General features: G+C 44.7%; 1 protein-coding gene across 5 annotated transcripts in view; it reads left to right on the forward strand.

The window, feature by feature from the left end:
* The window catches only part of LOC118769583 (tripartite motif-containing protein 2), a 32,359-nt gene extending 25,090 nt beyond the window's left edge, over positions 1-7,269 (forward strand). For all 5 annotated transcript variants that reach the window (XM_036516741.1, XM_036516742.1, XM_036516743.1 and 2 more), the window contains exons 4-12: positions 24-175; positions 724-904; positions 2,347-3,070; positions 3,570-3,673; positions 4,818-4,985; positions 5,408-5,576; positions 6,357-6,427; positions 6,586-6,726; positions 7,091-7,269. In XM_036516741.1, the coding sequence (XP_036372634.1) occupies positions 24-175; positions 724-904; positions 2,347-3,070; positions 3,570-3,673; positions 4,818-4,985; positions 5,408-5,576; positions 6,357-6,427; positions 6,586-6,726; positions 7,091-7,243 (1,863 nt within the window). In that variant the 3' untranslated portion in view covers positions 7,244-7,269. The remainder of the gene's footprint in view (positions 1-23; positions 176-723; positions 905-2,346; positions 3,071-3,569; positions 3,674-4,817; positions 4,986-5,407; positions 5,577-6,356; positions 6,428-6,585; positions 6,727-7,090) is intronic.
* The last annotated feature ends 6,571 nt before the right edge of the window (positions 7,270-13,840 follow it).

A 13,840-nucleotide genomic window follows, 5' to 3' on the forward strand; every position in this document is an offset into this window, starting at 1 on the left:
GGCTTGCTCCCTGCTGTTGCCAGGTGATGGAGTTCTACTGCCCCCCGTGTGAGACAGCCATGTGTCAGGAGTGCACGGGCGGGGAGCACGCGGAGCACGACACCGTCCCGCTGAAGGACGTGGTGGAGCAGCACAAAGCCTCCCTGCAGGAACAGCTCGATGCCGTCAAACGCAGGTGCGTCCTGTGCAACAGGAGCATGAGTCGCCCAGAGGACATGGACACCTGTTATTTAGAAAGCACAAACTAACCTGAGGAAACCGTCAGTATTTGCTGGGAAATGCTCAGTTCAGAGCCCAGTAAACAGACTGCTTCAAGCCAGAAATGCAGCTCTTCACTGTTCAAGCACTGCTGGGAAATGTAGTCCCTCTCATTCAAGGTTATAAGTTTGGGCAGTCAGAACACTGAGAATGATGCGACAATGTGGTATTTAAATTCAGTATACTCCTGCTAGATGTAGTGATGTAACCTCTTGTAGTCATGTAAGTAGTGATGTCTTTGGTGTGAAAATACTGATTATACTTCACTCAAAAAAGCTTGTGTCCCTCAAATGCATGTACTGATGGAACAGCCTGTCAAGTTCAAGCAGTAATGTGGTCAGACAGTAAAATCAAGCTGGTGTATAGCTGTACTCTAGGTGATAGGACAGCTTGAAGGAAAAGGGCAGGACGGGCCTTTGATGGAGTAAACCAAATCTCCCCCCTACCCCTGCCCCACACTCACAGGCTGCCGGAGATCGACTCGGCCCTGCAGGTCCTGTCGGAGATCCTGCAGCAGCTGACCAATCAGAAGTCGTCCATCGAGGAGGACATCCACGCCACCTTCGACGAGCTGCAGAAGACGCTGAACGTGCGGAAGAGCGTGCTGCTGATGGAGCTGGAGGTGAACTACGGTCTCAAACAGAAGGTGAGGACCGTGCTTGAACGTCTACGGTCCACTTTGGGCTGCACTTGGGCAGCACAGAAAGCAATGGTGTTGCTGAAACACATTCAACAAAGTGTAGTAAAACAAAGGGTAAGAACCAGGCTTTAAACATTAACAGGCTGCACTGATGTAACACTCAGAAGCATGACTGCATATGGAGTACACCGTATCTACAGCTTGCTTTAACAGTGAGAGTGAAATTACTTTCATAGCTTCTGCTGAATTGGAATTAACATTTGCAAACTATTAGAATACTAAATTAGATTTTTACGTATTTGATCTGTCTCTCTCTCTCTGATTTATTGAAGTGCCTCGCATGTGTCTGATTAGATCTGAGCACTTAATGTGAGGCATATGTTTGTCCGTGTGTAGCGGCGTTCCTGCTGACTCTGTGGAAGGAGAGGCAGATACAGATCAGAGAACTGCCCGCTGCCCTCAGAGTCTCCGCCCCTGCCCGCATCAGGGAACCGCCCCCCCGTGCATGCCTCTGCCCCGGCCTTCCTCTGATTAATGATTAAATGAGAGGTGGATCAGGGAGCAGAGTGTGGCGTCCCGCCCAGTAGGAGAGCCAATCGCCCCGCCTGGCCTCTGGCTGACAGAGCCACATGATCACATGGTGGTAATGCACTGCAGAAGGCTTACACGCCTGTCTGTCTGAGAGAGTCCTCTCTGTGCAGAGGCTTCAGCCTAAAGGCTAACAAGGGGGGTAAACCTGAAGCAATTATACAGGAGTTTTATTCAAACCCCACATCAAAGATTAACCTGTTTTGAGGCGCTTAAATCTATTAGCAACTTTGCTGAATTGGTGAAAGCCTGATTCAGGTAAGACCTTTTTTTTGTTTGACTTGTGAGCAGAGACACACCTTATAGAATATATATAGATATTGCCAGGATTTAAACCACCTCTGGTGCTGCAGCAGGATGAGAAAGACAGAGAAATGAGTATAGAGTTCTCTTTTTATCCTGATACTATGTATTTAAATCTGAACGGGTTGCTCTGTGTGCCTGTGATGACTCTTTGTTTTTATGCGTTTGATGACAGCGTGCATGTTAAGGGCAACATTACTGGCACATTCCATTCATAGCTCATACAAAGAAGCGACTTACTACACCAGCTCAGAGCCACTTTTGGAGTCAGCTTAGCCGTAACTGTTTGGCTTTTTTCCCTTCTGACTAGCTGTAGTGAGGCCCTCGGTTAATGCTACATCAGTTCGGTGTCGCACTTCTTACTAAATCGGCTTGAGTAAGCATTTTTTCCACAAAGTCACCATACTGTATCTGACCTGGGATCAGCTGAGAAATGTTGAGTCCATGGCAGTCAGAGGGGAATACAGAGATTTCCCCTTCCTTCTGTGTGTGTGTGTGCGCATATGTGTGCGTCTGGTGACCATCTGTCTGTGCCTGTGTGTGTGTGTGTGTTTCAGGTGCTCCAGGCCCAGCTGGACACCCTGCTGGAGGGCCAGGAGGGCATCCACAGCAGCTGCAACTTCACGGAGCAGGCCCTGAGCCACGGCTCGGAGGCCGAGGTCCTGCTGGTGAAGAAACAGATGAGCGAGCGGCTGAGCGAGCTGGCCAGCCAGGACTACCCGCTGCAGCCCGAGGAGAACGACCAGCTGGACTTCCTCATCGAGACCGAGGGCCTGAAGAAGTCCATCCATAACCTGGGCACCATCGTCACCACCAACGCCGTGGCCTACGAGACGGTGGCCAGCGGCGAGGGCCTGCGGCAGTGTGTGGTGGGCCACCCCACCTCCGTCACCATCACCACCAAGGACAAGGACGGCGAGCTGTGCAAGACGGGCAACGCCTGCCTGACGGCCGAGATCTGCACGCCCGACGGCAGCGTGGCCGACGGCGAGATCCTGGACAACAAGAACGGCACCTACGAGTACCTGTACACCGTGCTGAAGGAGGGCAACTTCACCCTCTCACTGCGCCTCTACGACCAGCACATCAAGGGCAGCCCCTTCAAGGTGAAGGTCACCAAGTCCGCCGACGTCTCGCCCACCACCGACGGCGCCAAGAAGCGGCTCAAGTCTCCGGGCAGCGGCCACGTCAAGCAGAAGGCCATCAAGCGGCCGGCCAGCATGTACAGCACGGGCAAGAGGAAAGAGAACCCCATCGAGGACGACCTGATCTTCAGAATCGGTGAGAGGACGGCTGCTGACCCCACTGCTGCTGTGCTACCACAGCTCCAGCACAGTCATGTGGCTCTCTGCATGGTGTGATACTGAGGGCCCAGCCCTATTTATAGAGACACAGGAGGTTCGCAAGTTCAGTGCTCTGACACACAGCAGAATGGTCATTAGTAGTGCAGCTGTACTCATCAATTTGGATGTCGATGTACTTTTATATATAACATTACATCACATTACCTTCATTTAGCAGACACTCCAGCACAGTAAAACATAAATGTATCCATTCAAGCTGAATGAACAACGGTGTCAGATCAGGCTAACAACACTCCCAGACCAGTGAGTGTGAGCATAACATTATTCGATATATGATAATATATAGACATAGATACGTAGATTTACAGTGTGGGAAAGCAGAAGATTAGATTGAGGCTATGTTAGCATTATGACCCGCTCTGTGGAAGATTAAATCCTTAGACTGACTTGTGGTTCGTGTGCTGAATGTTTTCCAGGGACAAAGGGACGAAATAAAGGGGAATTCACCAATCTTCAGGGTGTAGCAGCATCTTCAGTTGGCAAAATTTTGATAGCAGACAGTAACAATCAGTGTGTTCAGGTAAGATCATTTAAGATGGTATTACCAGTCTGTTCACCACAGTGAGAATCATTTCTATAAAGTGTAACTATTTATATTTGCTTTCAGTTAATAATGATGGTCTTGATTTCAGCTAACACTGAATACATATAGGAAATGTCTGCCATCTGAATTACATACCTCAGTTTCTTGTTTGGAAATGTTTTTGTTATCCATCAGTCCCTAGCAGAGCAGTCAGATAAACAGATTAAGGGCATCTCTGGGTCTCTTCATGGGGGTGCAAACCGACTGTTTTAGTCTGATCCAATATTACTGTAAGCTTTTTTCCATAATGTTTAATCTTATAATGATAGTTAGGTGAGCTGACCTGAGATCAGTGTTACAGGGCAGACAGTACCGGGAGTGTCCGTGCTGGAACTGCAGCTCTGGTATTAATAGACTGCAGTGATTGCGGGAAGCCAGTGCTTCGTGCATCATGACTCCGCACAGATCAGCAGAGCCAATCACAAGCTTTCTCATAACTCCCAGCCCCTTTGATGAGAGCGACTGGTCTCCATGGAGATGACTCACAATCCTCTGTGTCCATCCTTGCATCCATTTGATTCATTTCTTTCAAATGAAACACACCCACATGAAACCAGTGATGGAGGTTATGCAGAGTATTAGTTCACCAGGCATGATACTGTTTTCTTTCTTTAAATGATGTCATTCTTTGGGTCACAGTTCATCAAAGCTGATGCTGGTTGTGATTGCCATTTTAAACACAGTTTAGACTGAAATGCAAAAGGTCAAAGTAATGAGATTGTGGAGAGCATAGTGTCCGTATCTGAAGTCTGTTTTTGTGTAGAAACATTCATCCTACCATGTAAGATGCCCCCAGGACTCCTAAAGAAGGCCGACAGAAGGATCATTCTGTTGTATGTTGTGTAGTCTTTCTTTGCATTCTCTGAGGGGATTTTTGAACAGAAAAAGTGTTGTAAACATGAAATAAAATTGAATTCTCCTGGCTTACTGTTTCCTTAAAATACATCAAGTTCTGACCTTAGTTCAGTCGAAATACTCAAAATACGGGCAAGGCAGTGGGCGTACGATTTGTCAGGTTTTGCAGTCATACTGTGCTGATATTAGGGTGTAATGTCCATCACCCATGTTTGTGTGTTGGTAGATCTTTTCCAATGATGGACAGTTTAAAAGTCGGTTTGGGGTGCGGGGTCGTTCTCCCGGGCAACTGCAGCGTCCAACGGGTGTGGCTGTCCACCCCAACGGTGACATCATCATCGCCGACTATGACAACAAGTGGGTCAGCATCTTCTCCGGTGATGGCAAGTTCAAGGTGAGCTTGTCTGCAGACTGATGAGGTCATAATGGTTATAAGGATTCTGTGTCTTTGTCTTATTTTTGTCTTCTGTCTTATGTGAATTAGAGACTTTGCTTGTATGTCTGGAAATGTTTTTGCTATCCAGGCAGTATTAGCAAAGTGCTCTGATATTAATTCTCTGATTAAGAGAATCAGTGGGTCTCTCTTTGGGGATGCAAATCCGTTGTTTTGGAAAATGCGCTCATATTAATGTTTATGATGTTATTTTATAGTTTATATTGCTGTGGCTTATGCCTTTATGTATTATATTGCCATGCAAATGGGTTTCTGCTGAATAACTTAATGAAATGACATTGTGTATATGAAAACGGTTGCAAAAGCTTCATGTGCACAGTAGACATGCAGCAGGGAAAGTCTCAGCATCGTTCTCCCAACAGGCAAAGATTGGCTCGGGGAAGCTGATGGGGCCAAAGGGCGTGTCTGTCGACCGGAACGGCCACATCATCGTGGTGGACAACAAGGCCTGCTGCGTCTTCATCTTCCAGCCCAACGGCAAGATCGTCACCAAGTTCGGCAGCCGCGGGAACGGTGACAGGCAGTTTGCAGGTACGGGATGGTGCTGCATACATTTACATTTATTCATTTGGCAGACACTTTTATCCAAAGCGACTTACACAGGTTACCGTTCTTTACAATGTTATCCATTTATACAGCTGGATATTTACTGAGGCAATTGTGGGTTAAGTACCTTGCCCAAGGGTACAGCAGCAGCGTCCCAGCGGGGATCAAACCGGCAACCTTTTGGTTACGAGTCCTGCTCCTTAACCACTATGCTACACTGCATAGCACTCTGTTTCCTGTAACCCCCCCCAGTTCGCTCACTCACACATACAGATCTGAGAAAGTGGTAGGTGGCCCAGTCACGTTGTCTCTGGAACCGTGAGTCACACTTCTAGCCCTGAGGGGATCTCCCACGTGCTCCTCCACACACACCGCAGGCCGGGGCTGCGGCAAATCGGCTGAGATTACAGCCACATGACCATCAGCAAGGAGCATTGTTCATGGTGACTGGAATTTAACCTATGCGGCTATGGTAAATATCAGGGAGTGACAGCCTCTTTCTCACAGTGTGAAGACGAATTATCTGAACTTTGGAAGAAAAGCTGGTGAGGCCTCAAAGGATAACATGCCTTCCACTCCAATGAGCCCACCCCAGAATCTTTTGCACTACGCAGCTCTTTTATGGGAATACAATGCTGGGAATACAATGTGACAATGTAACGAACATTGCTTTTGGATATGTTACTTTAATATTATTTATTATTTTGTTAATACACAAAGCTGTTACAAAGTATGACCAACCTTATGTATCTTCTCTGTGTATAGGACCTCACTTTGCTGCTGTGAACAGTAATAATGAAATCATCATTACAGACTTCCATAACCACTCTGTGAAGGTAAGGGTGACACAGTGCCTTCAGTGTAGAGTAGGTGGCTGTTTCCGAATGAGAAAGTGCAATATTACATTTGGAACTCCAAATATAGCCACCTTTGATATGCTAAGGAGCTCACAATAACATGCTTTGTGCCTTTTTTCTGTAATTGGCAACTGTAGGTATTTAACTCAGAGGGGGAGTTCCTGCTGAAATTTGGGTCCAACGGTGAAGGGAACGGGCAGTTCAATGCCCCAACGGGGGTGGCAGTCGACACTAATGGCAATATCATTGTGGCAGACTGGGGAAATAGCCGGATACAGGTGAGGTCAGATACAGGGAATAAAGAAGATGTAGTTAGTTGTAGGTTCTCAAAAGGGCACAAGGAGAAAAAATAATTATAGCAATACGTGTAAAGTGGTACTGTTGAATTTATACAGAAGTCATATACTTGGGAAAACTTTTTATTTATCCAAATCACCATCTTTAAAGTACCAGTTGTCTTAATCATTCCCATCTTTTTCATACAGCTGTGAAAGATTATTTTAAACATCAATTACAATCAGTTTTCCTCTACAAGCAGTGGGGTAGATATCACTCAAGAATAGCAAAAATGAACAATCACAAGCATCTTCAATACACTATTGGAAAATGGCTGAAATTTGCATATTCTCATTTACTGTGCAGGTGTTTGATGGCAGTGGCTCCTTCCTGTCCTACATCAACACATCGGCAGACCCCCTGTACGGACCGCAGGGCCTGGCTCTCACGTCGGACGGCCATGTTGTGGTCGCCGATTCCGGGAACCACTGTTTTAAAGTGTACCGCTACCTTCAGTGACCCCCCCCCTCCCCAACCAATCCCCACCCCCCACCCAATGTCCCTGTCCCCTTCCCGGATCAATGGTTCACTGTGCACTTACCTATCGGGACTGCCTTCCTCGTGCCATACAGGGTCCTCCACCCTCCCGCTCTTCATCGTCTTGCCCTCGCCTGTGACCACCACCACCCCCCCACCCCCCCATCCTCAGCATGCATCCGTTCCACTTTGCAGCGTCAGACAAGCGTGTGCAGTGTGCCAAGAACTGGACCCTGGTCTTGTGTGGTGGGAGAGTGGCACTGCGGTTTAGTTCCTCTTGCATACAGGAACGTTCTTAGGCCATCTCACAGCCCCGGCCCTGGAGCTTCTGAGTGTTGACAGGCTCATGTGGTGCAGTGTGGCGTTTTTATTTAATGATTCTTCTTAGGAGGAAAAGATAATGCCTGATTGTTGTTATCACTATAATTCTGATTATTTGATTGCACCATTCCTTGTATTTGCAACTGAATGCCCTGACTGTTCAAAGTGAGGAGAACTTTATGTGAAACTGCAAATGAAGATACATGGTTACAATACCACTGGTTACAAACACGAGCCTGGAAAATAGGTATGGCAGCTTTTATGTTCAACATGTCAGTGACTCAAAGAAGATATTACTCTGTATTTTGGCCATGAAATCAGTGTCATATACATTTCCTTTAAAGAGTGACGATGCCACGAAGGAACAGCATTTCTAAACTAGGCATATGGTTGCCATCTTACAACTTACTTTGCAGTTTCATTAGGACTATTTTGCTGGTATGGAGTTCAGAGTTCAGAGTTCATTCTTCACAGGGCCTCAAACATGACAGGGTACTTTCCAAGCATGATCTCACAATATTCTTAACTATAACCTTTCTGTTGACTTGCATGCAATGCTGTTGCAAAAAACACCTGTGGGGAAAAACATTCACTTGATTCTGTGGTACAGAGTGCGTGATGTCTACACAACCTCTCGTTCTTTCGACCGTAAACTGGTTTGTGAGTTCTGTCTGCTGTTAGCTGAAGTGAAGCCTTCTGTGTTCTCAATAGTGCTCTTCTCTGTTAATGCTTATCTGTAAACCTGGACATCTGCTGCACTCATGACCGCATCTTCTACGCACAGAATATTTATAACCAAGTTCTTATTGCTCCATATACAGTTAGATCCCTGTTAATATGTGTGTCCCTGTGTTTGTTTTGTGTTTTTTTTTACCTTTTCTTAATACAGTAGCAAGTGATTTTGTTTCTGAACACAAAGGGTATTCAGTGTTTTCAAAAAAAAACACCCATTGCAACCTGGAACTTTTTCATCATTATGTTTCAGCTCATTTAGTAGAACTGGTAATAGAAAACAACATTCTGCTGCAATATGCGCTTCCTTTACTCTCTACATGCTGGAAGTCTAGCTGGTAACCAGTTCATTTAATGCTTGTTGAGAAGTTGTAGAAGAGGTGGATACAAGTTTTTTTTTTTTTTTTTTTTTTCTTTCATAGGTGCTGTGAGCCCATTAGAACAACAGCTGTACTGCACAGTATGCTTGAATCATTCAAAAATTACACTATGAAGAAGAAATGGAAGCAGTCTCACCAAAGTCCCTGTAGTTACTAGTTGCCCCTCCTTGTAGTTACTGAAGCTGTCAGTACTTACATTTTGTCATTCCAAAACTGTTGTCGGGCAAAGGCACTGTATACCCGAGGCACTTCGGAATAGTTAATGGCATAGATATACTTATGAATGAATGATATCTTATGGTTAATATCATTCAATAAATATAATCATGACAATGTTAGTTGTCAGCCTAAAAAACCAAAAGATACTAGGACATTCTACAGCCTGCTATGTGTATATATGGTTATGTGAAGGTTATAAGGGACTGTTTGCTTTTCACAGAAAATGACATGCAGTGGTCCTTAAAAATTAGTTACTGTACAGTGGGTGCAAATATTCATTATTATATATATTTTTTTTCCTTGAAGCAATTTATTTTTTCTTTTCCATGTTTTTATCTCTGAGGCCAAATGGAAAAAGTGCCCATAGGAGATTTGTTTGGTTTGATTATTCCTGCTGTTTTCCTGTATTCATTTCAAATGCAATTATAGGCTAATGTTGGACCTTTCTGTACAGAGACTTAACCTTTGTGTCATAGTAATTTGACTGTGCTGTCAATGTTTCCTTAAAATGTCTGCAAAGTGAGTTTAATACAGTGTGTGCGTGTGTGTGTGCGTGTGATACGTTGCAATCATCTTGAATGTCAAGCACTAAGTTCTGTCTGTAAAAAAAAAAAAAAAAAAAAAACACAGCCTTAAAATGATTTCGTTTTGTACAATCCACGATGGCAATGTTTTCATACTGGTACCGATAGCACTATGTTGAAAACTGGCATAAAAGTTCTCTTCTGTCACGCTATGTGCACATTAATGATTTTTCAAGTTTCCAAACCCATAGTATACTTGCAGTGTGTGGAAAACATTCCCTCTCCTTACGTTTGAGCATTCCATTGTTGACATTTATTTAATCATGTCCATGTGCAGTACAGAAATAAACTACTGAATACTTTGAAAAGCATGAAAAGCTTGTTTGCACAAGTCCTGGTTTTATATGTTGCTTCAAATGCAATATGTGCTTTTTAAGTCATGTGCATTTTAAAGACCCATGGGGGTCAAAAACATACTTTCTCATGTTACCTTTTTTGCGGATGTTTTGTCATCATACCGGCACAAGATACAAAAATAACACTGTGAGAACTATATCGTCAAACTAAAGTGGACAAAAATGAAAAAAATCGCTGTCTGGCCTGAGATTGAGTTCATACCACAATGTAAGCATATAAGCAATAATGTAAACAGTGTCATATTTCAATAAATCTCACCCGTAAGGGAGGGTAGACCATTCCATTGCCAGAATACAGTAATGAGTTCCTCTTTGGGTGACTTTAAAACCAAGCTGTTATTGTGATGTCTCACTTGGCTAGGCCAATCTGATGACATTCTGTCAATTCCAATAAAAATGATCATTAGCGCCGGTTGTGGCATGGTTGTTACCGGGAAAACTGAATCTATTTCCATAATTTGCCAGCTTCCTCAGGAAAGGATGCAGGTTATTTTTTAGAAAAGAAAATGGCAAGACGGGTAACCCTTCCACTCGGGTTTGCTGTGCCCATTTTATGCATGACAACTTGTCGAACTTTGTGCATCTACTTGTTTTGCAAAGTTATCGTCAGCCTACTGTGCAGCCTGCTCGGGTTAGTTTTGGTGAATTTCCGAATCAGCTAAAATAGGCTTAAGATTGTGATGCAGTTCAGGCACAGCGCGTTGCCCAAGCCTCATCACCATCTTCGGCAATGTCAGTAACTGATGTCAGTAACTGTACTGTACTTCAGTGTTGTTACTTGACGGGGAGAGTGAGGGCATGAGATTCCTATGCCTCCGAGACTGAAAAGCGGACATCTTTATCAAAACTAGTCCTGATAAGGTCAGCAAAAGCTGCCTCTGATGTGTGAAGTGGCTTATTTTAAATATGTATGGCTGTCAGTTAACGCAAGCACAGTGTATACCAGTACTGATGAATGACACCGACAATTTCCTCAATCCCCAAACTGCATTAGCATAAGAATTTTTTTCTACTGCCACCATTCATGTAGGCACGTCTTGTTCCGGCATGATCATACGCCTAGAGCGCAATGAGAGCGGAGCTTCCAAAAAAGTGACACCTGGAGTCTAATTACTGTATTGCACAGGTGTGCAGCAACCTGTCTGTGGTTTAGGGAAGTCTTGTCCTCTGAGTGACATTGTTCCTACTGGGTTTACACATGTCTGGAACGGCAGTGTAATGCCAGGAAAACCTCAGGCTCCACAGGTGAATTATCCCAGGTCATGCCAGGTCACACAGTGCACCTGCAGGGCACCTTGTAATCTGCTCTCCATAGAACAGCTTGCCAGTGATTATGATGGCTACTATAATCTTCTTATCAACATCGTTAATAATGCTCACACCTGTGTTTGGCCGGTTGCACACAAGTGCAACAGTCACTGCGTTGGCTGGACCATTATTCAGTAGCAATTGGAGACAAGTTTTTTCTTTGTTTTTGTTTTGCTTGGCAGATGTCCCTCGTCCAGGGTAACACAGGCAGCATAAATATTACCCATTCACACAGCTGGGTGCTTAATGAAGCGATTCATGTCTCAGCTTAAATGGACTTCATGTGTACAACAGCAGCGTCACACTGATTAAGACTGAAGTCCTCCAGCAGTTCCCTGATCACTGCTCAGTGCTGCTGTAGATGTGGACAGCTGTCACAACCCTTGTTAACCCTGTCTGTGCTGTGCCTGTGTATATTGTGTGCTGTGTGTCTGCGCACAGTTCAGATTGTGCATGCCATGTCTGTGTTGCCGTGCAGACTGTGTATGCTCTGTCTGTGCAGTGCAGGCTGTATGTGCTGTGTTTGTGCACAGTATTGGTGTGTTGGAGGTGGAGCATTCCACACAACTGTGTGCTGGATCCAGATGACTCTAGGGACCCCCTCACTACACCACAGCTTTCACTGACTGACCAGCCTGAACCTCAGCCACTGTTCCAGCTGTCACCATAGAGTTGTGGCACGCCTGTTCCCCTCAGGCAGCCGCAGTTTGTCTTTTTTTATATTTAATGACACTTTGTGGTGGTTAACATGAACATCAATGATTTACACAGCTGTACTCCAATATACAGAGCACTCCGGAGCTGTAAAAAAGTGACATTCACTTCACTGCCATTTCTGGTAAAATCACTGCACGGTCAGACATGGACTAAAAAACTTTCCATCATTCCAAAAAACGAGAATCTGAGGTTTGTAAGGCTCAGGGTTACACAGACACACATTTATGTGTGAAAAGTGAATATAAACTCATCAATCATGGCACTCTGATTGTGAGGTTCTGGCTTAATATGAAATGAATATTTATAGACTTTACTGTTCCATGCACGATCAGACAGTCATCCCTATGGTAAATGAACATTCAGCTACTGAATTGAACTTCTCCTCATTTTCACTTTTTAGTATTATTCTCTACTCAGTCGTACCAACTTTGTCCTCTATAGAAAGTGGGAACAGAGAAGCTTATGTTTTCAGTAGTTAGCTGCTCTTCCCAGTCTCACTGATGTTGCCTGATGGGGGTGATGTCAAGGGATAAGGCCCCCTCCTGCCTACATCTCTGACATCAGTTTCCCGCCTTGCTGATATGTGCCGTGGGACACTTTGGTGTTCGTGCCATTCCTGCAGGCCATAAATATGCATTATCTCATGCACGTCCTATGCATGTGACACTTTTGTGAAGATGGTAGGGTGTGATCAGACGTTGTTCCTGAAACAGGAGCTCAGAGCCTCATTTAAACTGATTTTTTTCTTCCCTCTCCCTGCCTTGTTCAGTGCCATTGTTTTCTGGCTTATGAATGTAAAAATTTTATGCGCAATGCTTTCTGGGTGATGGATCCCCTGATCTCCTCGTTTGCCACCCGATCATTTCCATCAGGATTTGAGAATTATTATTATTCCCTCCAACTATTCCATCACAAAAAGATTAATTTTTTCCATCAATCAAAATTAATAAATTGGAGTGATTTTCTGGATTCACTTGCAAAGTACTATTTAATTTTTGGATCATTCCCAGCCTTCTGTCTTCATCACAGCTGCCTGATAGGGGTTGATGTTTCTCAGCTGAGGTGAGTGCTGTGGTTGCCTTCCATTTCAGCAGAGCTCTGTAAATTCACTAGATCAGACTCAGGACCATGGCATAAGCAGTATGCAGTTTGCACACCAGCTGAAGATTGCCTTGCTTCCATTGCATAACATTACTGGCATTTAGCAGACACTCTCATCCAGAATGACTTACATTGGTTACTGTTTTTTACTGTTTACAATGTTATTTGTTTATATGCCTGGTTATTTACAGAGGAAACAGTGAGGAACTTCAACAACAGAGCTAGAAAAATATGTGACAGGAGCACAGACCAGTGGTTAAAAAACTGCTTATATAAGCACAAGGTTAGGAGTCTCAGTACCGCTTTACCCAGAAGCAAAGTACTTAACCTAAAATACTTCAGTAAATATTCAGCTGTTCAAATGGATACATGAACAATGTAAATTTCCCAGGACAACTGAATCAATGTTAACAAATGATTGGTAACCTTCCAGAGATGCATTAGATATGCAGAGAGGAGAGACAGCAATGGCCCTGCATCTGGAGGAGCCTCCCTGTGTAGTCAGGCCTTACTACAAATGTCCCTCAGTGACCCAGTTATGTGCAGGTCAAAGATGTATGTGTACACACACACACACACATTTAAACTCACCACACACAAACATACTCTGTGTTAGTAGCTGCTGCAGAGGACAACTCGGGACAGAAAAGGGGACTCACAGAAAGCAGGCAACTGCAGCGGACATGCCTGTGAGCACATCTGAGCAGTGACAGAGGCGTCACAGCGGTGATGGAATGCACAGGTGAACAGAGGTGTGCACGGTCAGCTGTGCTCTCCTCGGAGAGGGGACCAGAGCGGGTCCCGGGATGTGGCCGCTTAGAGGGAAAAATCCAAACCCCGGTGATAAATGGCTGTCTTTAT

This window comes from Megalops cyprinoides, chromosome 22 (assembly GCF_013368585.1).
Source record: "Megalops cyprinoides isolate fMegCyp1 chromosome 22, fMegCyp1.pri, whole genome shotgun sequence".
Classification (NCBI taxonomy): Eukaryota; Metazoa; Chordata; class Actinopteri; order Elopiformes; family Megalopidae; genus Megalops; species Megalops cyprinoides.